Raw genomic sequence first — 27,628 nt, forward strand, 5'->3', positions numbered from 1 at the left:
TGCCACTTCATTTATTTGCTTATGTTTATAAATAAATAAATAAATAAACAAACAATTTCCTTGTTAGATGCTTACATTGGGATTTATCCCACTAACACCAATCCATGGGCTTGTGAAGGAAGGCTGGAGATTGCTCACTTCTTCCTCAAGAGGTTCTGAGTATGTGGATGTGACAGCGAGTGTACTATAGGTAAAGCTAAAGGTTCCCCTCACACATACGTGCTAGTTGTTCCCGACTCTAGGGGGCGGTACTCATCTCTGTTTCAAATCCGAAGAGCCAGCGCTGTCCAAAGACGTCTCCGTGGTCATGTGGCCAGCATGACTCAATGCCAAAGGCGCACAGAACGCTGTTACCTTCCCACCAAAGGTGGTCCCTCTTTTTCTACTTGCATTTTTTACGTGCTTTCGAACTGCTAGATTGGCAGAAGCTGGGACAAGTAACGGGAGCTCACCCCGTTACGCGGTGCTAGGAATTCGAACCACTGAACTTCCGACCTTTCGATCGACAAACTCAGCGTCTTACCCACTAAGCCACCACGCCCCTCTAAGTGTACTATAGTGGACCATATATTTCAATGAGAACCATAACACAATGGCAGCCTTCCAGCCAAGAGAAGAAGGCAAACACCAATGAAACGACATGTTGTGTTAAAATGTTGCTAATATGGTTTGTGGAAGGAGCACCCTGAGCACAGTTCAGGGTTCTTAGTGATCTAGAAATGAGGCCCACATTTTAATTATGAGATATTTCCAACTGTCTGTAACAGGAGAAGTTATTCTTTATGAAGATATTCATGGTTGAGGAACCCAAAATAATGGTCACATATTTTAATCCACCAACAGATTATGCATCCAGATGGGAAAATCTATATTTACAACACTCAATGAATTTATTCCCAGTAATGACCCCATCCCCCAAAAGAAAGCAATCTTAAGGTAGCCTAAAATGTCTCACCTGAAAGTCAATACAGTAAGCGGTCGGTAAGATTTGTGGCTTGTATTGCTACTGAGTTTATTCCCCCAAAAATCATGATGCCACAGATCACCAAGGGGGGTATCAGCCCTTAGATCCTGAAAGAAATGAGGCCCAAATTTAGGTGATCATCATGGCTCAGAATCTGAGCTCTAAAGCTCTAAATCAAAAGAATCGTTCAGCTGAGATTGTGCCTAGATTGTGTATATAACCCTTTAAAATGCTCAATTACTACTTTTGGGTTTGAAACTTGTTTAATGACAAAGAAAGATTCTGCTAAATGAGCAATTGCATTCTTATTTCAATGTCTGTAAAACTTTTGGATAAGGTGGGGTAAAACACATTAGTATGTAATTCACAGGAAAATATGACAATTTCACAACACCAGGCAAGAAAGGCAAGGAGCATTCCAACTTTAGAGAACTGTATCCATACAGTAGGTCTCAGGTCTGATGAAAACTCTCTGCAGCAAGATAGCAGATTGACTTATTATGAGCCATCAAATTATTTTTGACTTCTAGAGACCAATCAATCAGAGTAGAGCTGGAAGGAGGTCTTCTAGTCCAACCCTCTGCTCAAGCAGGAGACCTTATATCATTTCAGACAGGTGGATGTCCAGTCTTTTCTTTAAAAAACTACAGTGTGGAACCAGACATTGATCCAAGAAAGCTTGAGAACATCCAAACTCTTATCTACTATTGTGGTGATATGAAACCAGAAAGAAAGAACAGTACTCAGCAAACTGAGCTGACATGTGAGAAAGGTAGGGATTCCATTATGGCCAACATATTGCCTTTTTGACACACACCCCCCACAACAGATACCCCACAGCAAGAAGGCCAAGAGCTGTTAGATTTAATTTAATAATAATTTCAATTAAATTATTAAATAAATCTTTGTGACTATTCCCTATGTATTTAATTATTTTCTTCTTTTGCACTATTAAAGATGATAATTACCTGGCAACTTTTGGAAGCATTCTGAAAGAATATGCCTGTTATATCTACAGTATAATTAGCAACTGGGAGAAGGATGAAATAAATCAATTTGTTGGAATCCATGTCCTATATTTTAAAGCCTTAAAAAGTCTTCATAATTGTACAGCTCGATCCTAGGCATGTTTAATCAGAAGGAGTCATAATTTAATCAGTGCATTTCGTTGAGAGATAAAGCACACGGAACTGTAATTTGTAGGATTTCTCCCCCAGATTAAATACTTCAGAGGTAGCAGGAATTTATTAATATATTTGTTCTGCACTAATAGAAACTTTAGCAAAAAACAGCAGGCAGTCTCATTACATCCATAAGGCAGAATGAAAACAATAAGAAATTATTCATGCATGCTGCCCAAAGTATTACAATGCTCAGGAATAATTTATTCTACAGTTTATGGGCTTTTTCCCCCTTTATCTTTAGTAAATATGAAAATAAGGCAAAGCAAACCAAAAGTTCAGAAAACAGTTTGAAATGAAATTCTGGCATTAGTGCAGTTTGCACTGAACCTCTTGTTACTTTAAGTAGAGGAAGGATTTTACTTGGACAAATGACACAATGACAACCTCTGTAAAAATGCTTGACTCGTTTTTTTTTTTTTTTTTTTTAAAAACCCATGTAAGTGGAGGTCAATTAGCAAACACAGTCTAATCCACTCTGTCATTAGATTTCATTTTTAGTTAATGAGTGTCTACATCAGGGCATATTCAGTCTTTCTAGGAGTTGATTTGACAGGAAGCCAACCAACAGTCTTATAATGCTTTGGAGACTAAAAATATCCATTGGCATATCCACATTCACGATCCAATGCTCACTTCAACAGATGGATTCTTTACAGTGTTTCTCAACCTTGGCAACTTTAAAGATGTGTGGACTTCAACTCCCAGAATTCCCCAGCCAACTATGTTTCTTTCCAGTATGTGCCATTAAACCGCTTCAGCCCTGCTTCACTTCGCTTTGATGGCAGCCTGCCATAAAATATGCAGAGGGTGAAAGGGAAGATAGGGAGGGGGGGGAATGACAGGAACCAGAGGCGCCATCCAGAGACAACGGTTGAAAAATCCAAGGACACAAGCCTGGGAATGGAATGAGAAATGCCCTTCCAAAGAAGTACCAAAATGTAACTGTTACCAAAACATCTAATTTGAACCTTATTGGACATCACTAAGATGACCAAGGGGGAAAATTACAGAGGTTGCACAGGAAATCCTCAGATCTGGCTTTCCTACATTGTAACCACTTGGCTTCAATAAAAATAGATCTTTCACTACAAATAGAATCGAGGGTCTTTCTTTCCTGAATATCCAAGCTGGGACAGGCCTGATAATGTGTGCATAAAACCGCACTCCTGTCCCTTGGATGGACATTAGGAACTGGTAGCTAGAGGTCAGTATGCAGCACAGAACTTCAAACATGGGTGTTTTGCAATGTTTGGCATTGGATGAGAAGAGAATTTGTCAAAGGGGAGGAGAGGAGATTTAAAAATACAGAATTTTATAGCACATGGAACTGTCTGCACCATATTTCTGTAAGAAAGCTCAGAGAATTATCCTGAGGTATGCAATATAGGTAGTCCTCAACTTACAACAGTCTATTTAGTGACCATTCAAAGTTACGAAGACACTGGAAAAAATGACTCATGGCCGTTTTTCATACTTACGACTACCGCAAAACCCCCATGGTCATATGACTGAAATTTGGAGGCTTGGCAACTGGTTCATATTTATGACAGTTGCAGTGTCCTGGGGTCATGTGATCATGTTTCACGACCTTCAGAGAAGCAAGTCAATAGGGAAGCCGGAGTCACTTTAACAACTGTGTTCCTAACTTAACAATTGCAATGATTTACTTAACTGTGGCAAGAAAGTTCGTAAAATGGGGCAAAACTCACTTAACTAATGTCTCATTTAGCAACAGAAATTTTGGGCTCAATTGTGGTCATAAGTCAAGGACTACCTGTACTTTTTTGTTTGCTGCCTGAGAGTAATGTGCCATGCACTTAAACAGAGACTATGTTCTTGAAACATTTGTTGAATCTTGAGTATAATCTAGGGAGACAATAATGAAACCTGCACAAGGAATGAAGAGCAACTGATTTATTTAGGTTTCTTTCTCTTGCAATCCTTGCTCCAATGCATATACTTTTAAGTATTTTCAAGACAGGGTTGAACAGCCTAAAGTCAAATTCTTAATAAATAAAACCATTTGACATCAGCCGACAATTTCAGAATATTTATAACAGAATTCCATTTTCAGTTGTTCCCCTCTGTCTAGCACGTAGGATGCCACAACCCAAATCTCGTATTATAGGGCTTACAGTAGATTGGTTGCTGGAATTTCTCAAACAACCTACAAAGATGTCACTTTGCCAAGGCATGTAAGAATAAGCTTGTGCCAATAAAAATGACATTAATCTTGCAGCTGATTTACTGCTGCAAAGCTTTCTCCAACCTAACAATCAAGGACTTGATGTCAAAGGGTCAGGTCTTATGGATTTCCTGTCAGGAGTTTTATGCATTGAGTTTGGAAGAAGATTATGCTCCCCTAATTGACCACAGAGTTATATATCTGATCTGACAATGACGTCTTATACCGCATCTATCATTAGAGACCAGCATGGCTCTCTTTGCCTAACAGTGGCTCTTAAAACTTTTGCTAAAGTTTTTCTGCAGCTCTGTTACATGAGGCTTTTGATACCAGGTAACTGAGTGGAGCCAAGACTGCTGAAATAACTGTTCCTAGTGCCTATCATGTTCTGCAATGTATTCTTATTTTTTAAAATTATCATTCCTGTATTCTAGATATTTCTTACCAGTTTCTTACTGCATTCTTGAATGGTCCCCAATGTGATAAAATGTTAGCCCTTCCAGAGTATTAATAGTAGGAAGGAGGACCAATGGTAGAAGAAGTCCCCTTCTCTCTTCATACATAGATACCCCCAAACAGAGTAATACTACTTCTAAGCAATGTACTACTGTAATTAATACTCAAGCATTCTTTGTTGCTGGAGCATCAGAAAAATTATTTATCAGTGGAAAGCTAAGTTGTACTCCAATTCATTTTACAATGGCAGGTGGCGGAATGCGACACTGATTATGGTCCCTTTTTTTGGAAATAAAAGACTTCTACCTTTTACAACTTTACTACATTCTTCTTATAAATAATAGCAAAAAAAAAATCAAAGTAGTTTTGTCTAATAGATGCTGGGCAAATTCCTCCAGTGGTGGAGTACTAGCAATGCTCTAGACATCTCTTCTCCTATCAAGTCCTTTGTAAGCCAGAGGGAGTAGTGGGATCTCTGAGAAGAGAGGGGTCGCCTGCGCATTATCTGATCCAAGGCCTCAGTCAACCCCCTTATTCCCAGTGACAACCAAAACTTCAGATGGATCATATAGCAGACCAACAGGAAAAACACTAAGTTCCTTCTCAAAGTCATATGGGTTCATCAGTTTCAGGAACAAAGAGGGGTGTGATTCAGCCGCTTTGAACTGGTTCAGGCGAACCGGTAGCTCCGACAATCAGTTAAGAGCGAACGGTTTGCTCCAACGATCAGCTGGGCTGGCCCACCTGCCTCTGTGCTATACTGACCTATATTTCCTTTGTTTGAAGCCCAGCTGATAGGCGCGGCAGAGCAGATTGCTGTGCCTCAGCTATTTTACTCACTGGGGCTGCAGTAGAAGGTAAGTTTTAGAGCTGTTTTCAAATGCACAGTGTGCGTGTGGAGCACACACTCAGCTAACTAGTTGTTACACTGGTTGAATCCCACCACTGGGAACAAACCAATCTAATGGGTTCTGCAGTGGATGGTGGCATTAGAGAATCCCATGGAAATCAGGTGGTGATCTGACTATATAACAAGGGAGACACCAAGAGTTTGCCTATTTCACAAACATAGCCACTGCTCTGACAGGAACACCTGATCCAAGTATGACCACTGTCCCATGTCAGGCTCTGAATGACCCAGGATAGGCCCATGGTCATCATGTTGGCCATGAACTCCAGAGCCAGCTCAGACCTCACTCTTAGAGAAGGCAGACTGAAGTCCTCCAGAACCGTAAGTCTGGGGAACTCAACTACCAGCCCAGAAATGGAGTCAAGGAGTTCAAGTAGGGAGATTACTGGTACAGCTACACTCCAAACTGAACTCTGAGATCCCACTTTGGTGCAACGCTGTGAAGGAATTACTGGATGACAATCACCAAATCCACAACCCTGGCCCAAAGACTCAGCTGATGCCACATGCCAAACCTTCACTCGGCATATTTCTGAAAGGGCTACCATTCCTGGACCTAGTCAGGTCTCGGTAATAATACATGTCAGGTCTGCCCTCTCATCAATTATTAAATTGCTGATGAAGGCAACCTTATTACAGACCAGCCTGGCACTCAGTAGAAGTAGGAAGGGCCACTGAAGGTCTACAGACAGAATAGAGTTCAAAGCAGTGGTGGGTTGTCTCCGGTTCGCACCGGTTCTATAGAACCGGCAGTAAAACTGGTGGGAGGCTCCGCCCACTGACCCAAAACAATCTGCGCATGTGCAGAAGCTTCTGCGCATGTGCAGAAGAGTGCGCATGTGCAAGATGTGAACCAGTAGTAAAGGTAAGTAGAACCCACCCCTGGTTCAAGGATGGTTCCACATTCTCTGAGAGTGGCTTACTCCCTGTCTCCCACCATCCCTTCCCATGCATCACGACCAAAACTAAGTTCACCAAGATGGAGGACTGGGAACCTCCCATTTTCCTCACCAGACATCCTTGGGAGGGAAACTGGGCACTCAAAGGTACTATAGCTTCACCAGTAATCAGTACCATCAGGGTGCCCAGTCCCCACCTCACACTCACACACATTACCACATATTCATACAGATCAACACTCCTAGAAGGCTACCCAGAAGGTAGGCAAGGTGACCTCTGTGGGGAAAGGGGGCCCATAGTATCCTGCATCTTACTATAGCCCTTACCTGCCCAGGTACCACTCAAATCCCTGAGCACAATGGCCAACAAAAGCACAAATATATAGGAAGAGACAAAGCAATGGGGAAGGATTCCAGTAGTACAGCCTCAGTGGAAGCCCCAGCTGTAGCAATAAGTGTCCAATAGCAGCACCCATCAAAAACTACTCCCCAAAAAACACCTAGCTGCAGCCTGCTCCTCTAAAAATATGAAACAGCCTGCTTCTCTGGAAAACAGACCAGGAGGAGGAGGAGGAGGAGGAACAGACCCAATTAAAAAAAAATGCTGCCAGGTCCAGAAGGCAACACCAAACACAGTTTGCAAAATGTGCCTACAAAAACACTGCATAACACCATAAACTGGGCAGTGTAATAAAGGAGTAAGCATGGCCATTCTCCAGAATACTCTGCTCCAGTCTAATCCAGCCTGCTTTCAACCTCCATTCTGAACAGACCTCTCCCTCCAAGAAGGTGCTTTAACCAAGCAATCAATGCACAAGCATCTACAAACACTCATGAGGACAGCCCAATAGCTCCCTCTCTTTCCGCCATCTTAACTGAGAACTGGTTATGTCTGACTATGAAATCTAACCCATCTTAATATTATTTTTAATAGGTCTCGATTCTGATGTGCCAAAATACCCCACTACTTCCATCTGCAATAACAGCTGGCTACCAGTTCAGCCACATGTGGCTTCAGCTTTCCTGGAATTTGTGGTGCCTTGCCTCCTTGTGACGTGAGGTGATAGAAATGCTTAGAGTGACAATGGAAATTGGCATGCGGATAACTGTGGAGCAGGAGATCCGACAGCCGTGATCACCTTGGCATTCAATCTCGGCTGACAATTTTTATATCGCATCAGAACACTTAGAACATATGCTTTAGAAGCAGTTGTGTGAATCTGATTTAACAAAAAACAAACAAGTCACAGGAGGCCAAGAATCTTGGGAACGCATTCGTCTAAAACTGTGCTCTTATTATAGGGAGTCTATCATGAAATTTTTTTTCCTGTTTTCTTTTCAGCTTGACTTAGCACACATTCATTAGACAAATTATGTGCATATGATTCTGTTGGATCAGAATCTCCACACTTGATTTTCAACAGCAGTCTTTGCGTTGCAGGCTGTAACATTTGGCAAAAGACGCATTGTTCTAATTAACACATGTTCCGAGAGAGGCACTCTGCCTCAAATGCTTTATTTGATCAAATGTTTGCCTTTCTACACGCTCCAAAGATAAATCATTGCTCCATGTTTTAAAACAAGACAAAACAGAGAGATGTTTATATGAGCTAGAAAGCCTCTGGAAGACTGTTTGAACTCCATGAAATTCAGTGACAGCTGGCATCACAATGCAGAGATTGCCCTGCGGGGATAAACATTGGCTGCTGTCGAAGATAAAGAACAAGGGCTAATTTGCTGGTGGAAAAATCAAGATGGCTGAGACAATTTTTAGAGTCTAAGTAGGCAAGGTGCTGTTTCTGGATTCCTCAAGGAAAGGAAGCTACACAGGTGGTCCTTGTTTAATGATCGCAAGCAAATATAATGAAAAAGCCAGTAGGAAGTTGGAAGTTGCGGTCATGTGAAGTCCTCACTCAATGACCTGTGCAGTCCTTGATTAAAAATGGCAACTGGGGCTTCTTGAACAGCTGTCCCTAAATAGCATGGTCACGTGCTTTCCCCCCTCCTTTTTAATTTACAACCATGTCCATGAACAATAGTGTTCCCAGTCCCAATTAATGGAGTTAATCAAATATATTTATTACAGTCATTGACCAGGCATTAAAGGAGGCCTATCTGCATCTACATCATCAAAATTGAACAGGATTTTTTCTTAATCTCCTAAGCCCCGAAGTGACTTAGAAAGGATATATTGGCTAAATGAAATCAGTGGCAGCTCCAAATTTTAGGGTGATTGGTGGTCAGAAAAGGAAGTCAAAGGTGGACAGATTTCGTTCAGCCAGTATTTTCAGAATACTTGGATGGTTGAATCAAATAATCCCTTCAAAAATATTTAAACAGTTGTTACTATAATGAGGAGCAGCAGCCTAGGCTAGTTCCCTCCCCCCCCCACCCGTGTGTGTGTGTGTGTGTGTGTGTGTGTGTGTGTGTGTGTGTGTGTGTAAAGATGACTTTAAAACTGAAGCTCCAATGAATATAGAAAGGAGACAAGGTTTTGATCACGTGGCCATGACCACTATCTCAACTTCTGACTCCTCCTCCAAAGATGATGCTGGTAGCAGCTGTAAAGCAGGGAGCCCAGAGATTGACAGTGGATAACTTGCAAAAACATGGACCTCAGAATGTGCCCTCCCTAAAATTAATTTCTGGAATAAATTATTTAAACCACCCCTTTTCTCCTTCTTTATGAAAAAGCAATGGATACTTGTATTTTTTCTTCTCTTAGCTACTTCAGGGCTTGAATACGCAGAAAATTAACAGGTTAAAATTTTAATTTATTTCTAGCTTTCAAAATTAAGTTGTGGCGGAAGATTAAGCAAAGTGCCTGAAATCATGTTCCAATCTCAGATTTAGGACTACTTCGTGTAGTACAAGTAGTCCTTATGGCTTGAAGTTATGATGGAATCCTACCCCCTAAGAAAAGGTACTAATGATTCAGTTTCTAAGTTATGACAACTGCCCTCCCCCACCCCCAGTCATATGACTGCATTTTGAGTGCATTGCCCCTCGGTCACATGATAGTGATTTACATTTTTGCCAGAAAATGTAATTTCCAACAAAATCCAGCCACTGCAAACAATGGTTCACTTTAACAACTACAGCATTCACTTTACAACTGGTATTCACTTAATGACCATTGCAAAAATGTTATAGTTGATTACATGATGATCTATTTTACAACTGTCAACACTTATGACCACAATTGCCAGGTTCCATTATGGATTACCTGCATATTAAAAATACACTTTCACCATTATGGAATAATCAGAGATATGAAGACTATATCTCCTCAACTTACAACTTACAAACTCCTCAACTTACAACAGTTCATTTAGTGACTGTTCAAAGTTATAATGGCACTGAAAAAAGTGACCTATGAACGTTTTTCACAATTACGACCGTTGCAGCATCCCTATGGTCACATAATCAAAAGTCAGATGCTTGGCACCCGGTTCATATTTATGATGGCTGCAGTGTCCCTGGGACATGCTTCTCTAACCTTCTGATGAGCAAAGTCAATGGGGAAACCAGATTCGCTTAACAACCTACTTAACAACAACTTACTAACTTCACAAATGCAATGGTTCACTTAACAACTGTGGCAAGAAAAGTTGTAAAATGGGGCAAACTCACTTAACAAATGTTTCACTTTAGCAATATTAATTTTTGGCTCAATTGTGGTCGTAACTTGAGGACTACCTGTACCACTCCTGGTCTTCTTATGCATATATTATCCTTATGTCATGCACATCTTTCCATCATTTGTAAAAAGATTGTAGACCTAAAAATTAGGTTTTCAGCTGAATGATTTGATACAAATGTACACAACAAGAAAACACAAAAAGAAATATAATGTACAGTACATAAAATTTATTACAAAACCTGAATCTGAATGTGTTTAATGAAGTATATTTGTACCACAGATCCTTCTTTTTCATCCCAAAGACTGAATGCAAAAATGACCCTATTTTGCAGCAGCTGTGATGCTGAAAATATACCACAAATATAGTTATTTGCCACATTTGTCTTCCTAAATGACAGAACAACTTCAAGTACTATTTTAAGACTCCTGATGCAATAGAAAAAGACAGTTTTAACTTCTTTAAGGCATTTTCTTTTATATTTTTACACATGTATACTCTAAATAAGTTACATTATATTCAAGTGTGCTTTTTAATTAATCGGAGATGTATTCTAAATCTGTTTAAAAGGTTTTCATCTGATTAATGTAACCAATTATCGGAAGCACAAGTAAAACCGCATTCCTTTTTAACTCTATTTACAACAATACATCACTAACCTTATTGTTGATTATAGCTTCAGAGTCATCAAAGACAAAATCTCCATCATAGCTGTTCACAAAGCAGATAATGGAAAAAAGTCCCACAATGGTTTTGGCCCAATATGGTGGAAGGGTCAGGAGTGGTATATCATGGTCCAGGTTAACTTCTCCCTGCGCCATTCTGCACACTTCTGGTTAAGAATTTGGAGTACCAACATTATGCTGGTTGTGAATCTAAAAGACATACAACATAAATGCATAAAGAACCAACTCAGCCCTGAGCTACAACTACTCTCTTCTATCTGTGGCAACTCAATTTTACCCAAGTTTTTTTTACATTTATTTACTAATATGTAAAAACATTTCACAGTCCACTTGTTAACAGACATGGATGGTACATCATTTGTGACATATTGGTAGTTGGAGAAGGGGCTATATGAAGAAAAAACAAAATAAAAACTCCTTTCCATTATTATAAAAGCTCTTTTTCAGTTGTATATAAATGTGTAGTTTAAATGTCTTTGATACTGACATAAATTGTAATAAGCAAAAGCCTGAGTAAGTTATTGTAAGCATTCTGTTTTTAAACGACTACTTGGCAAGTGTCTGCAACCAATATTTTAGGATATTTTAGGAACTCAAATCCTATTTTCTATGAACCTAAATTATTATCACTTTTAAAGAAAATGTAGATGATTGCCTATCTTAAATACAGGTAGTCCTCAACTTACAACCACAACAGAGCCCAAATTTTTTGTTACTAAGTGAAACATTAAGTGAACTTTGCCCCTATTTTATGACCTTTTGTGCTAGTCGTTAAGTAAATCACTGCAGTTGTTAAGTTAGTAACATAGTTGTTAAATGAATCTGGCTTCCCCACTGAATATGCTTGTCAGAAGGTCGCAAAAGGTGATCACATGAACTCAAGACACTGCAGCTATCATAACTATGAGTCAGTTGCCAAGTGTCTGAATTTTGATCACATGACTACGGGGATGCTGAAGTGGTTATAAGTGTAAAAAATGGTCATAAGGCACTTTTTATCAGTGCCATTGTAACTGAACGGTCACTAAATGAACGTTTGTATGCTGAGGACTACCTGTAATACAACTGTGTGGCTAGGAGTGGAAATATATAGTTGCATGTCATCAATGTAGTGATATTTCACCCTGTGATGACCGATAACCTCACCCAGAAGTTTCATGTAGATGTTAAATAGAAATGAGAAATGGGTAGACACTAGATAGAAGAGGTCCCAAAAGTGATTGCTTCTTGCATGAGAGGCGAAATGCCTTCAAACAAAAACCAGAAAGTCCAGTTGCCTCTTGAAAAAGCACCCTTGGGAGAACCATGATCTGGATGACTGAGAATCTTCATCCACATAAGAAGGTTTAGGGCTGGGCCTCTTTTCCCCTATCAATATTGAAAGAGGAGAACTGCTACAATGGGCATCACTACACTCAACTCCTGAAGCCAGTCCAGAAGAATATTATGGTTGATAGTATCATAGACTGCTGAGATTTAGGAAGGCAAGAATGGATGTAGGCCCACTCCTTGAGCCCTGCAAAAGTAACCCACATACATACTGCAAAAGTAACCCACATACATAAACAATGCTATTTCAGCATTATAAGCGAGCCCGAAATCTTATTGGAAAAGATCCATGCATGATCTTTCTAAGATCCTATAACAGGAACAGAAATCCTGTGGCCCTTCAAATATTGCTAAACTACTTGACTCTCATGATTAAATATGCTGACTGAAGAGTACAATCAACATCTGAAGAATTGTAAATTCCTTACTCACTACAACCAGTAAAGAGGATGGCCTTGATGGAGACAAGGGAGATCCATTACCAAAGCAACAAGGAAGGAAATATTGTTTAAGTCCAGACAATGAAAGAGGAATGCAAAGACAACATTTTCCTCAGTTGTTTGTCCTCCATTAACAGCTTATGTATTCCTTTATGTAAGCAGCATTGTCATCAATGCTTTTAAATATGTTATTATGCCAAGATACAAGCAGATTTTATGTTAACTTAAAAGTAGAATATTAAGTTATTTTTAAGATATTGAATAAAGTTAGGCTACAGTTCTTCATGACCTTAACTAGGAGTAAATCCCTTTGAACTGTTACTTCTAAAGGTCTTTTGAGATAGCTGAATGTAATTCATTTTACTAGAATTTTTTCATGGAGAATAACATGGTTAAAAACAAGCAAGTTCTTCAAAACCTCTAGCACCTATGCTCTTGAGACTAATTTGCATCTCTTTTCAATTTTTATCCTGTTAATATCTCGTTTCCTTTTCTCCCTCCAAGCAAAGTTTTAAGCAAATCTATCATCCAACCAACATATGTGTCTTTTCTTGTCCGTATTCTCATCTTTCCTCCCAAACTCTTAACTGAATTAGCTAACAGTGACTTCATTGACAGAATGATGGAAAATAAAATTTCTGCTTTTGTAGGAGGGCTAGTATAAAGATGGAAAGAACTTGACAATACAAAAGGATTAAGAATGACAGTACTACTGACCAGTCATTAGGTGTGGACAACAAAGAGAGCAGCAAATTCTGCTAACCCAGATTTTTAGTGTGGCTTTGAGGAACCCTGAAGATCTCCTTCAAGCTAGGCACCAAATGATGCAAATTCACAAATGGCTGGAAATTTGGAAGCTTTGGTCTTCATCTGAGTATTTCAAAATTAAATCTTCCTTACTGTTACTTTTCACCACTAGCAGAGAATTCTTAATTTCCAATAGAAGAGATTACATGTAGTTGAGGATTGAATTGTCAAGTCCTATGAGCTTGGTTGTTTCATTATCCAACAAGGTAACAACTAGGTGACCACGGAAGAATGAAGAATTGGCAGGTAGATTGACTCTTTGCTAATTCCTGTCTGGACAAGGAGAGGATGTGAGATTCCCCACAAGTGCTACAGACAGTTGCTCCTCACAAGGAGTGTAAGACAACAGTCTCCAGTGGGTTTAGAGGGTCTAGAACAGGGATTCCCAACCTGTGGGCCGGAGCCCACTAAAGCAGCAGTCATCAACTGGTGGTCCATGGATCACTGGTGGTCTGTGAGAAAATTTTGGTGGTCTGCAGAAAAATTATTTGCATTTTTTAATATTGCACTAAATCAGGGGTCCTCAAACTACAGCTGGCTAAGAAGACCAGGAAGGGAGACAAGGAGTGGCTGGGAGGAGAGGGGTGAGTAGTGGCTGGTGAGGCATCCCTTGATGTGAATGACGTTGAGTTGGCCACACCCTCCCAGTCACATGACCACCTAGCCACGCCCACCTGGTCGGTCATTGGGCAGATCATATTAGTGGTCCGCGGGATTTAAAAGTATGCATGTAGTGGTTCCTGAGGTCCAAAAGGTTGGTGACCCCTGCACTAAAAGGCCGTGAACTCTTGGCCACTGCGTGCGTGCACAGCCCCAGTTGCACGTCACCATGAGCACCACACAGGTTTTACCACTGTCGCGAGCATTGTTCACATGCATGCATGCATGTGTAAAGGCTCCTGTTCCTCCTCTGGGCTGCCAATCCAGAAAGGTTGGGAACTAGTCTATAATAATTAGCCACGGGCACGTGGCTCGGTCTACTTCATCATGGGGCCCCTTGCAGCAGCTGACCCACCACGGGGGTGTTCATCCTTGGCTAACTCTCCACCGGTGCTCCTCTCCTGCACCCTCGTCCTGGGCAGTTTGCCAAAGGACACTTGTCCCCGGTCAATTCACAGTGCGGGACAATCCTAACCTGGGATGCAATTATTCTCCTAGTCATTTCTTTGATCTTACTAGGACAATATTTCTTTTTTTTTTAATGTTTATGATGGATTTCAATTTCAGGCAGCTCCGCCACTTCTACCTTCTCTTTTCTCTCCCCCACATTTTCCCTCCTTCCCAAACAAGGTTATCTCTTTTTAAAAACAAAGACTAGCAGTTCCTCATACAAGATAAAGTCCTAACTATGTTATAAAACTAAGTGCTTTTCTCTATAATAAAAGGTGTTTAAAGGGTTTGTTACAGCTTTATTATTTTCAAGTGTCCAGATCATAAATCATCTCGATAATTTTGGGATTGCATTGGCTTTGTATGCTTCTTTTTCTAATTATTTTCATAAATTGCTTCTAAACTATTTTTCAGCTATTAGAAACTTTCAGATTGACAAGGCTGAAAACACTGCTTGAGTTTCTTTCAAACCTTAGTGAACAAAATTTTAAATACAAATTTAAGGATTTTTAATTTTTTATAAAAAATACCAATGGATGATAGAACTTTGATTTTAGAAAGATACAAATGAACCAAGGGTCCAGATGGATTTGAAATAAGATTTTGGAATTAATTATAAGAACCCCTCCTGTGGGAAAGTGCCTTTGCTTTGAATTCTTTAAAAAAAGAGATACGATGGGGCACTAGGGAGAACTATAAGAAACTAAAGATTATAATTAGAGGAGATGAACTCTTAAATTTGACTTACTAATATAGAATGGGCCATAATATTTTAATATTAAAAAAAACTGAAGGATAGACTATGTTCAAAAGATGTTATGGAAGAATAACAAGTTTTACTGGATAATACTGAGACTGATCTGAAAGTGGGAAGCGGATTTAAAAATGACAGCTTATAAAAATGACATGGTTAAAATATGCTAAATTAGACATACAAGAGAACTCACCTTAAGTCTTAATAGACATCATTAGGCAAGAGATACACAAATAATAAACCAAGAGAGAGACCTGGGTTTCTGAGAAGGAACAAATAAAACTAAAACTAAATTAAGTTCTAGGATATTATTTGAAGGGATTAAAGATCAAGACAGTTAAAAGTGATTAGGAATATAAAGTTGATTTATTTGATCAATAGATATATTGTTATTTCTGGTAACCCTTAATGGACTTTTGCTGATCAGGACTGAAATCAGGGGTGAAATGCTCCCATTTGGACCGGATCGCGCGATCAGGAAGCGATGAGGGTGGGTAGTTCGGAGAACTTGTAGCAAAAATCCCTGCCCCCCTCCCCCGCCCATGCTCCCCCATTCGCCCAGTCCCCACTTGCCTACTTGGCAGCTCCCTGCTTCTTTTGGTCTTGCTCGCTATTCTGGCCTTGCTTCGGCTGCTGCAATCAATTGCATCAGCTACCAACTGAATCTGCCTGCCTGCAATCCATCTCATCGGTGAGCAACTCAATCTGCCTGCCTTTTCCTTTGAATTGGGTAAGTAAGGGGCGGTCGCTTTAAAAAAATAGTTAATTGGGGTTTTTTTAGGAGTTTTATTTTTTTTTACACATAGCAATTTAAAGTTAAGGAAGTTTTAAATTTAGCCGCTTTTATCTAAAAATATAAATAAAATAAAATAATAAAATAAAATATTTGTGCAGTTTTCTGAGATTTGGTGTGTTTCTGTAGTGTTTCACTCTAACTACACAAACACACAAAATCTCACAAAGCTGTATGTGGCATTTTGTGGGTGGGTGTGAGTCAGTTGTGTCGTGTTTTGTTGTTTTGTGTGTGTGTAAAGTGTGAAAGTTGGTTTTTGGGCTTTTTGTGGCTGTGTGAGGTTCCTTCTTGTTGCAGGGCCCATTTTGGGTGAGGTGCAGCTGCTTTTACATTGTGTGAGAGTCAGTTGTATTGTGTTGTGTGTGTGTAAAGTGTGAAAGTTGGTTTTTGGTACCTCTTATTATTTTGTGTATTTTATTTGCTATTGGCCATCCAGTCACCTGACCACCAAGCCACGCCCACAGAACCGGTAGGGAAAATTTTTAGATTTCATCCCTGACTGAAATGATGAGGTTTCAAAGATTTGTTTATAGATAAGAGATGGGATATGGAAAGAAGAGATAATTTGCTTCATTTTAAGAGAAGATGGTAGGTTACTAAATTGTTTATATTTATAAGAGGGAAGTCATTTTATATTTTTGTTTTACTATATTATTATTTAGTTTGTATTAATTTTTTATTCTTGTAAGTGTAATTTTTTAATAAAATTACTATTAAAAAAGAGAACTATTAAAAAAGAGAATATGCCTTATCTCATTAATATGTTGCTTGCTTTTCAAAACAAGTCTATATTAGATGAAAATGGTACAAGAGGGGTTTGAAATGAATGCTGGCTGCAAAATACATTTTACAATTGTCTTCCTTTATGTATCTCTCTTACTTTTAGGCCTATCATCTCAAATAAACAAGAAAAAATATCTTCCATTACAGTTAATAGCCACAACCTCCTGGTTTATTGAACCTAGATAACCTTTTCAAAACTTAAAATACTGGAACACAGATCTCAAGGGGTCTCCAATTTCACTTCACTGATCACGATCTGTGGCCCTATATTATTGGGGGGAAAAATTCAAGCAATTATTGCAATTCCTGTGCTAAATAAAAAGCTTTCTTAATGATTTTTTTAAACTTGGGAGAGTAAAAAAGGGAAAGGAAGGAAGGAAGGAAGGAAGGAAGGAAAGAAAAAGAAAGAAAGAAAGAAAGAAAGAAAGAAAGAAAGAAAGAAAGAAAGAAAGAAAGAAAGAAAGAAAAAGACCAGTTAAGATTTGATCAATAGATGATACCAGATCTCCCAAGCAAAGCCCTTTCTGAGAATGGAAAATAAATTGATTTAAAGTGGAAATTAATTTGTTGAGTCTACAATCCAGCCACGGTTACTATAGCAATATCCCCTATATTGATTTCTATAAAATATACGAAGTGGCATACTCTGGCTAATTATCTTGTTTTTATGCTACCATTGCCATTCCCTTCTGTTTTAAAGCCAATCTTCCAGACAAAAACAATTTAATAGGGTGAAAAGGTAAATAGGAGATTCATAATTTTCAGCAAAGCTATAATGGAAGTTCCCAAAGAGAAGAATGCCATTTTTTTTTCTAGGCAAAGAGTATCCTTTGGAACTAAGTTCTGAAATTCTCCAGAATGAATCCCTCCCTCAATCTCACACTTACACACACTGTAAATTTATTCAAATGAGATGTGTTAATACACCCAAGGATGTGTATGTGTGTGTGTGTGTTTTGCATTCAGAATATACACAAAAACATCCTATATATTTGTGATCTTTCCAACAGAAAGACTGGGGAATTCTATGCCACCTATGTGTGCCTATTTAGAAATATGTCCCATGCAATTCAATGGGATTACATGCAAACAAGCATACATACACAGTGACCATTCTGATGTTGATCAGGTACGTCATCCGCCGAGAACGCTCCGGGCTGGCGCGGTGGTGATAGATTGGTAGGGACAGTGTTGAGTGGCCTTATCTTCGGCGGGGCCTGATCGATTGGCGGTTCTAATTGGGTAGCGACCTCGGCCTGCGTGGGCGACTGGGGTTGTTGGCAGTCCACGTCGTCTGTTCTGCGCCTTAATTGATTGATGTGCCGCCGCCACACTCGTCCGTCTGGGAGCTGGACCCTATAAGAGTAGGGTCCAGTTATTTGAATTATGTGTCCCGGCAACCATTTTGAGTCTCCCCCGAAATTTTGTGCAAATATAGGATCCCCATTATTGAATGCTCGGGCTCTAATGTTGGGCTCTTGGAGCTTATCTGGCATGTAAGTGGGGTGCAAACGGTCAAGGACAGTCCTCAATCGTCGTCCCATTAGCAACTCTGCTGGGCTCATCTTAGTCTCTTGGCATGGGGTGGTATGTTGGGCCATTAAATATTTGTTTATGTTCTGTTGCCAGTTAGAGGTGCCCAGGCGGCCTAACGCCTCCTTGGCTGACCTCACGGCCCGTTCTGCCCTGCCATTCGCCGCAGGGTGGAACGGGGCCGTGGGGGCATGCCGAACCCCGTGGATTGCTAAAAATTGTAGGAATGACGCCGAGGAGAATTGGGGCCCATTATCGGTGACTAGCACATCTGGGAGTCCGAATGTTGCAAACAGCCTGTCTAGGATCCGGACTATATTGTCTGTGGTGGTGGAGTGCATTAGGAATAATTCTACCCACTTCGAGTATGCGTCCACCACCACTAAAAACGTTTTCCCGAGGAAGGGGCCGGCGAGATCTAAATGGATCCGAGCCCACGGTCCCCGGGGAGTTTCCCACTCCTGGACTGGCGTGGCAGGGGCTACAGCCCTGGAGCCCTGGCATTGCTGGCAACGTCCAACCCACATTTCTATGTCATGGTCTAGCTTCGGCCACCAGACATAGCTGCGACCTAGGGCTTTCATTCTCCCTATACCCGGGTGGGCCATGTGTAGGCATTCTAGCACCTGAGACCGGAGGGCCGGAGGTACCACCACCCGCCCCCGCCAGAGCAGGCATCCCTTATGCACAGACAATTCCCCTTGCCTGCGGGTATACGGCAGGAATTCTGGCCCCACTGTTCCGTGCGGCCAGCCCCTGCGGGCCCAGTCGAGGACCTGCACCAAGATTGGGTCTTTGGCGGACTCTCGAGAGACGTCGAGAGCTGACATAGGGGAGTTAGACTCCTCTATTAGAAGCACCGGCAGGGACGGGGCCGGGTCTATGACCATCGTCGGGAGGGGGCAGTGGCTGAGGGCATCTGCGTGTCCTATAGCACTTCCCGGCTTATGTTTCAGCTGATAGGAATAAGCCGCTAGGAATTCTGTCCACCGCGCCATGCGCGGTGACAATATCTGTGGGGTAGGGCGGTCACTGGCTAACAATCCTAACAATGGCTTATGGTCAGTGATCAGGGAAAAGAAACGGCCATATAGATAGTCGTGGAATCTCTTGATTCCAGCGACAATGGCAAGGGCCTCTCTATCCAGCTGACTATAGTTCCGTTCAGCCGGAGAGAGAGTGCGCGAGTAAAACGCTATGGGGGCCTCCAACCCGTTTGGAAACTGGTGGCTGAGGACAGCTCCAACCCCATACGGCGAGGCGTCGCAAGTGAGTGTTAGGGGGAGCTTTTCATTGTACTGTACCAGGACAGCGGAAGAAGTCAGGAGCCGTTTGACAGCATCAAAGGAAGCTGCAGCGGCTCTAGACCAATTCCAAGTGGCGCCAGCATCTAGGAGGCGATGGAGTGGCTCGGCCACTGTCGCTTTATGGGGGAGGAATATAGCATAAAAATTTAGGAGGCCCAAGAAGGCTTGGAGCTCGGCTTTGGACTTGGGTGTGGGGGCCTTTCGGATCGCCTCAACTTTCGAGGGAGTCGGACGGATGCCGTGAGCATCCACAAGGAACCCCAAGAATTCAACTTGGGGTACTCCGATATGACATTTGTCTTTCCGCAATTTCAACCCCACCTGGCGGAACCGGCCTAAGACAGCCTTTACTTTGGTGACTAGTTCTGGGAGGTCCTTACCTGACACCAGAACGTCATCAAAGTAAGGAATAACTCCGGGGAGGCCATGGAGCAACCGCTCCATAAGTCCCTGGAATATTCCTGGCGCTACACTGACTCCGAACTGGAGTCGTGTACACTTGAAAGCTCCCCGGTGGGTGACGATGATCTGTGCGAGGGCTGTGTCTTCATCCACCGGGAGCTGTTGATAGGCCTGTGCCAAATCTAACTTGGCAAAAACCCGGCCCTGGCCCAGGGAGTGGAGCAAGTGTTGCACCACCGGAACAGGGTACGGATTGGCTTGGAGGGCTTTATTTATCGTCCCCTTGTAGTCTGCACAGATCCGTATGGATCTGTCCGGCTTCAGGGGGGTCACGATGGGGGTTTCCCATTTAGCGTGATCAATGGGAACCAGAATGCCCTGGGCTATCAGTTTGTCCAGCTGTTCGTCTACCCTCGGTCGGTGCTAAAGGGACCCGTCTTGGCTTCAATCTAATGGGTTGCACCTGGGGATCAAGCTGAAATGACACTGGGGTTCCATTATATTTACCCAGGAGTCTTCAAACACGTCAGCGGTCGCTGGCCAATGCTGACGGCATGTCAAGGGGCGTGGCATGGACACCTGCCACGTTAGGCCAAGGGCAGCGAACCAATCCAGCCCTAGTAGGGTTGGCAAGGCACTTCTAACAACGATCAGTGGTAATCTGCCCTCGAATTTCTGGTATGCCACCCGGAACCTGCCCATGCCCAGGGTTGGGATTGCTTTCCCTTGATAGTCTCGTAATGTCACTGAGCAGGGCTTGAGAGATCCCTTTTCCAGCTTCGGAACTAGCTGGTTCAGGGTAGACCAGGCAATAAGGGGCGACGAGCGGCATCCACTTCCATGTTGCACCGTGCCCCTTCGAGCTGTACCGTCAGGTGTATTTTGGTGGTAGGCGTTGTGGAGGCGGCGAAACTGACGACATCTTCGGTTGAATCGGAGGCGGTAAAATAGGCACGTTGACGTGGCATCGGTCTCCGGGTTGGGTTCAGCGACTTGGCTCGCTCCGGGGTGTTGTCGCTGGATGGCAGGGTTGCCCTGCATACCCGTGCCAGGTGTCCCCGTTTCCCGCAGCGGCGACAAACAGCTGTTTTGAATTTGCAGTCGCCTCTTGCGTGGTCTCCACCACAACCCATGCAAGGATTTGGCAGACGCTTGTCGGGGACCCCCTCTCGCCGCCTCTGGCGGAGCTTCAGGCGGCACACGTCTGCGTCTTCGTCCGACGAGCCCCCCTGAGTAGTATCTTCATGGTGGACTCCCAGGGGGCGATCGCTTGCTAGGTGTCCCCTCTGGTGTCGCTGGAGCTCAGCGGCCGAGTCATCGGCTAGTTCTGCAGCTCTGGCCTCGGATAAGGCCATGGGAAGATCTAAATCGTTCCGTGCCAGGAGGCGCCGTTGGAGCCTTATGTCTCGGACGCCACAGACCAACTGGTCTAACAGCATGTCATCCAGAAAATCTCTAAACTCACATTGGAGGGCAGCCAATCTCAAGGAAGCCATATAAGCATTAATTGATTGTCCTTCCTTTTGCATGCAATGCCGGAAAGCGTGTCGGCGGGCAATTCGGGAGGGGGCGGGCGCGTAGTGATTCTTTAGTTTTTCCACCAGCGCTTCCCAGGTTAAGTCAAAAACCAGCTGTGGGGCAGCGAGTGCTCGAGCGGTACTGAACACTTCGCTGCCGCATGAGCTTAGGAAATAGCCCCGTTTCCTCGCGCCGGACAAGTCCGCGAGATTATTGGCGTGCAGGGAACACTCGAACCTCTCAATGTACTCGTCCCACTTCTCGGACGAAGGGACGAACGGCGGAAAGATAGGTAATGCACTGGCCATAACTAACGTGAGTCGGGCGTCTCTCTTGCCGCGTGATAATTGGCTTCGCCAGACGCTTCCTTCTCTGTCTGTAGCTCGGATCTTTTACCGTCGGTAGGATCCCATCCTTCGTCGCCAGTGTTAGATCCGAGACTAGTCGAGTAAGGACAAAGGCGAGGCTGCCACAACTCTTCTTTATTGGCATTCAGTTTAACTCAACTTACAATTCTAACTGTTCAAACTAGTCAACAACAACTTCTGAGGCGAGCGCTTGCCTTGACAGCTACACCAGCAGGAGCTGTCAAGAGGGGAACCAATGACAGCTCTTCCTGGTTCCCGCTTTTCTTGTTGCCTGCACTTTATCCAATCAGCGCGCGGCTAACCAGCTTTGCTGAGGCAGACAGGACGTAGCCGCGAGGACTTAACAGTTTTTGGTACCTCTTATTGTTTTGTGTACTTTATTTGTTATTGGCCATCCAGTCACCTGACCACCAAGCCACGCCCACAGAACCGGTAGGGAAAAATTTTAGATTTCATCCCTGACTGAAATGATGAGGTTTCAAAGATTTGATTATAGATAAGAGATGGGATATGGAAAGAAGAGATAATTTGCTTCATTTTAAGAGAAGATGGTAGGTTACTAAATTGTTTATATTTATAAGAGGAAGTCATTTTATATTTTTGTTTTACTATATTATTATTTAGTTTGTATTTATTTTTATCTTTGTAATTGTAATTTTTAATAAAATTACTATTAAAAAAGAGAACTATTAAAAAAGAGAATATGCCTTATCTCATTAATATGTTGCTTGCTTTTCAAAACAAGTCTATATTAGATGAAAATAGTACAAGAGGGGTTTGAAATGAATGCTGGCTGCAAAATACATTTTAAAATTGTCTTCCTTTATGTATCTCTCTTACTCTTAGGCCTATCATCTCAAATAAACAAGAAAAAATATCTTCCATTACAGTTAATAGCCACAACCTCCTGGTTTATTGAACCTAGATAACCTTTTCAAAACTTAAAATACTGGAACACAGATCTCAAGGGGTCTCCAATTTCACTTCACTGATCACGATCTGTGGCCCTATATTATTGGGAAAAAAATTTCAAGCAATCATTGCAATTCCTGTGCTAAATAAAAAGCTTTCTTAATGATTTTTTTAAACTTGGGAGAGTAAAAAAGGGAAAGGAAGGAAGAAAGGAAGGAAGGAAGGAAGGAAGGAAGGAAGGAAGGAAGGAAGGAAGGAAGGAAAGAAAGAAAGAAAGAAAGAAAGAAAGAAAGAAAGAAAGAAAGAAAGAAAGAAAAAGACCAGTTAAGATTTGATCAATAGATGATACCAGATCTCCCAAGCAAAGCCCTTTCTGAGAATGGAAAATAAATTGATTTAAAGTGGACATTAATTTGTTGAGTCTACAATCCAGCCACGGTTACTATAGCAATATCCCCTATATTGATTTCTATAAAATATACGAAGTGGCATACTCTGGCTAATTATCTTGTTTTTATGCTACCATTGCCATTCCCTTCTGTTTTAAAGCCAATCTTCCAGACAAAAACAATTTAATAGGGTGAAAAGGTAAACAGGAGATTCGTAATTTTCAGCAAAGCTATAATGGAAGTTCCCAAAGAGAAGAATGCCATTTTTTTTTCTAGGCAAAGAGTATCCTTTGGAACTAAGTTCTGAAATTCTCCAGAATGAATCCCTCCCTCAATCTCACCCTTACACACACTGTAAATTTATTCAAATGAGATGTGTTAATACACCCAAGGATGTGTGTGTGTGTGTGTGTGTGTGTTTTGCATTCAGAATATACACAAAAACATCCTATATATTTGTGATCTTTCCAACAGAAAGACTGGGGAATTCTATGTCACCTATGTGTGCCTATTTAGAAATATGTCCCATGCAATTCAATGGGATTACATGCAAAAAAGCATACATACACAGTGACCATTCTGATGTTGATCAGGAGCTGTCTGCACATACACAAAACTTTCTGATGTGTGACTGAAAACTCATCCCCAAAAATTTATTTTAAGGTTGGAACATGTCCCATGCGTACCCCCCCAAAATGGAAAGATGGAAGATTCGTTCTACACATTTTGCCAGCAGGAAATTTCCATCCTGGCCGGTTACTGAATCCATTCCTAAAATGGACTGACCAGGAAGCCTTAACACGGGTTGTCCCAAATATGCTGTTTTTTTTACGAGGCAACTGGACTTTCTGGTTTTTCTTTGAAGACGTTTCACTTCTCATCCAAGAAGCTTCTTCAGCTCTGTGTTGATGGTGAGGGAATGGAATCCAATAAGGGCTGAAGAAGCTTCTTGAACAAGAAGCGAAACATCCTCAAAGAAAAAACAGAAAGTCCAGTTGCCTCTTGGAAGAAAAAGAAGTCATCCAGAGCCATGACCTGGATGACCCAGAATCTCCACAGACACTTAACACGGGTTGTCTATGGAGATTCTTAGTCTTCCAGGTCACAGTTGTCCCAAAGGTGCTTTTTCAAGTGGCCTCAACAACGACTCTTCCAAAGAAGCCAAACGATCAGCTATTTGCAAGGGATATAAAACCCTTCCATTCCCCACCATCCATCCAGTCAGAGCCGAAGAAGCTTCTGGGATGAGAAGCGAAACGTCTTCCAAGAAAAAACAACAAGAAGAAGAATCCAGCTGCCTCTTGAGGGTTTGGGAAGCACCTTTGGAGTCGAACGCGGGTTCTTTTAGCCAGCGAACTGCCCCGGGTCCTTTAACCCGCGGCGGTCCCCACTTCGCTGCTTGCAAAAGACCCGCTGCGGAAAGTGTCGGCTGGGATGCAGATCCCCTCCCCCCCATTGCCGTCCCGGCAGCTAAAAGGCCGAGGGGACTCACTCAGCCTACCAGGCAGCCTCGGATGTGAGCGCAGCGAAGTTTTGAGCGGGGATTGGGGGGTGGGTGGGTCGGTGTTTCCTTCCCGGAACGTGGAAGGGACGCGCTTCCCCGAGTCCTCCCGGGCAAGAGAAGCGGGTTCCCGGGAAAGATCGCAGCAGAGATCGCGGGCGGCGGCGGCAGCGCGTCCGGGGCAGGCAGAGTGGAGCGATGGAGCGGACAGGCAGGCGGGGAAACGCCTGAAAAAGTGGCGTGGAAGGGCCGGACCCCTCCCTGCCCGCCACGAGAGATTCCCCACCCACCCACCGACTCCTCTCCCCGCTTTTGCGGCGTGGCTCCTCCGGCGCTTCCTTTTGTCCTGAGCGGTGCTCAGCCTCCCCGCCGCATGCAGCTTCCTTAAAGCGGGCGGGGCGGGGGGATCCTGGATCCACCAGCCCTGCTCGTCCCGCGGCCCCGCCACAACCCCGCCTCGCCCCCCAGACGGGCTTTACCTGCAGCTGGAAAAGGAGCCCGAGCGGCATCGCCCACCCGCGCGGGGAACTCTGCCCCTCTCTCCGCAGACGGAGCCGGGGATGGGCGGGCCGGGCACCGGTCGACCGAAGGAGGAGCCACTCTGGCCTCCTCGCTCCCGGAAGGCAGGAGCCTGGCGGATTGGCTCGCCCCGCTTCCCCGCCCCTCCAAAGGACCGGCCCCGGCTCATTGACGGGCGGAGTGACGTCTGAGGGGCGGAGAAGTCGGGCGGGGAAGAGGCCGGGCGGGTGTGGGTGTGTGGAAGTGGGGTGTGTGTGTGGAGGGTCGAGTCGCATGGATTTTTTGGTGTGTGTGTGTGTTCTGCAACCGCGCGGTCGTGGAGGATTTAGCTGGGAATGGGAAATGCAGCGCGATCCTAATTGCATGCGTGTAGTTTTAATTTTTTTTTAATTTTTTTTTTAATTTTTTTTTTACATTTATATCCCGCCCTTCTCCGAAGACTCAGGGCGGCTTACAGTGTATAAGGCAATAGTCTCATTCTATTTGTATATTTTTACAAAGTCAACTTATTGCCCCCCCAACAATCTGGGTCCTCATTTTACCTACCTTATAAAGGATGGAAGGCTGAGTCAACCTTGGGCCGGGCTTGAACCTGCAGTAATTGCAGGCTCTGTGTTCTTAATAACAGGCTTTACCTTTTACCATGCGTGGATTATTCTTCTGTAGAAAAGCCTGCTAGGTTTTTTAGGAATAACCTCAGGTAGGCAGGCAGGCCTTGAGGGCACAGACTTACTTAGCTTACTACTTCAGGCAGTCCTTGGTCTTAGAACCACAATGGAGCGCCAAATTTATGTTATGTGCTAAGTGAGAAATTTAAGTGGGCTTTGCCCCCATTTTACGGCCCTTCTTGCTGCAGTTGTTAAAGGAGTCGCTGCAGTTGTTAAGTGAATAACACTGTTGTTAAGTGAATCTGGCTCCCCCCCCCCTTGACATTGCTTTTTCAGAAGGTTGCAAAACGGGATCACGTGACACCCCCCCTCCCCACTGCCGCTGTCATCAATATGAGTCAGTTGCCAAGTGTCTGAATTTTGGTCGCATGACTATGGGGATGCTGAAGTGGTTATAAGTGTGAAAAACGGTCATAAGTCACTGTTTTCAGTGCCGTTGTAACTTCAAACAGCCACTAAATGAACTGTGGTAAGTCAAGGACTACCTGTAATCCATCTTTACCTTGATCTTGAATCACACTGCTCTCAAGACAGGTAGAAATTCATTCTGGGAGAAGAGTTTTTTCCAAATCAGATGAGTTATTGCTGTTGTTATTGTTATTATTACTGTATTATGCAATTGCCCTACCACAGGGATGGAAATTTATGAGGGCTCTAAACGGTGGGGTCTTCCTCTTGGCCCCCTCCGATATTGTACTTTATTTCTGAATTTCTTTTAGAATTTCTGAATTTCTTTTAGAAATATCCAAGCTTGCCCAATCTACAAGGAAAGTAATTGTTTATATGTCAGTAATACAGTAGGGCTACCGAAGATTAATTTAGACTCTAGGCTTCCAGGGTGGTAATGGGGAAATAGAATAGAATAGAATAGAATAGAATATAATTTTTTATTGGCCAAGTGTGATTGGACACACAAGGAATTTGTCTTGGTGCATATGCTCTCAGTGTACATAAAAGAAAAGGTACGTTCATCAAGGTACAACATTTACAACACAATTGATGATCAATATATCAATATAAATCATAAGGATTGCCAGCAACAAGTTATAGTCATACAGTCATAAGTGGAAAAAGGCCTCACTTTGTGAAGAAAACAAAATACATGAAATTGAGCAGTTTTCAAGTCTGTAAATGCTGAAAAGTATCATGTTTTTAAAATGAAATGGGATGCTCTAGGAAGCACCAACAAATTGCTTTGACTGCAATTGGCTGTTGAGTCCTTGCTTAAACATCTTCAGAAATGAAGGCTAATAAATTTGGAAGCACCTCCTGGTTATTGTTTAGTTAAACTGCTTTTAGTCCCGTTTTCCAGAATAGCAGTATTAGATGGCCACCATTCTGCCTTGCCTTACACTTTTTTCCAGCTGCTAAAAATGCATTCTATGATATTCTATGACATCACAGGAATAAGTCTGCCCAAACGGTTTACTTCCAAATCAAACACCATTTAAAAAAAGACTGCTTGCTTTAATAATATCAAAATAAAAAAAGCTTTTATTTATTAATAAATATTATGTATTATTTAGATAACATGTATACACATTCAGAATATGTCCTGATTGTTCAAAGC

At 42.6% G+C, this 27,628-nt stretch overlaps 1 protein-coding gene across 3 annotated transcripts in view; it reads right to left on the reverse strand.

Annotated features, from left to right (window-relative positions):
• Positions 1-25,514, reverse strand: part of TMTC4 (transmembrane O-mannosyltransferase targeting cadherins 4) — a 60,704-nt gene extending 35,190 nt beyond the window's left edge. For all 3 annotated transcript variants that reach the window (XM_058185800.1, XM_058185801.1, XM_058185799.1), the window contains exons 1-3: positions 25,351-25,514; positions 10,899-11,114; positions 956-1,071 (exon numbers count right to left, since the gene is read on the reverse strand). In XM_058185800.1, the coding sequence (XP_058041783.1) occupies positions 956-1,071; positions 10,899-11,060 (278 nt within the window). In that variant the 5' untranslated portion in view covers positions 11,061-11,114; positions 25,351-25,514. The remainder of the gene's footprint in view (positions 1-955; positions 1,072-10,898; positions 11,115-25,350) is intronic.
• Positions 25,515-27,628: the final 2,114 nt, after the last annotated feature.

This window comes from Ahaetulla prasina, chromosome 5, assembly GCF_028640845.1.
Source record: "Ahaetulla prasina isolate Xishuangbanna chromosome 5, ASM2864084v1, whole genome shotgun sequence".
Taxonomy (NCBI): domain Eukaryota; kingdom Metazoa; phylum Chordata; class Lepidosauria; order Squamata; family Colubridae; genus Ahaetulla; species Ahaetulla prasina.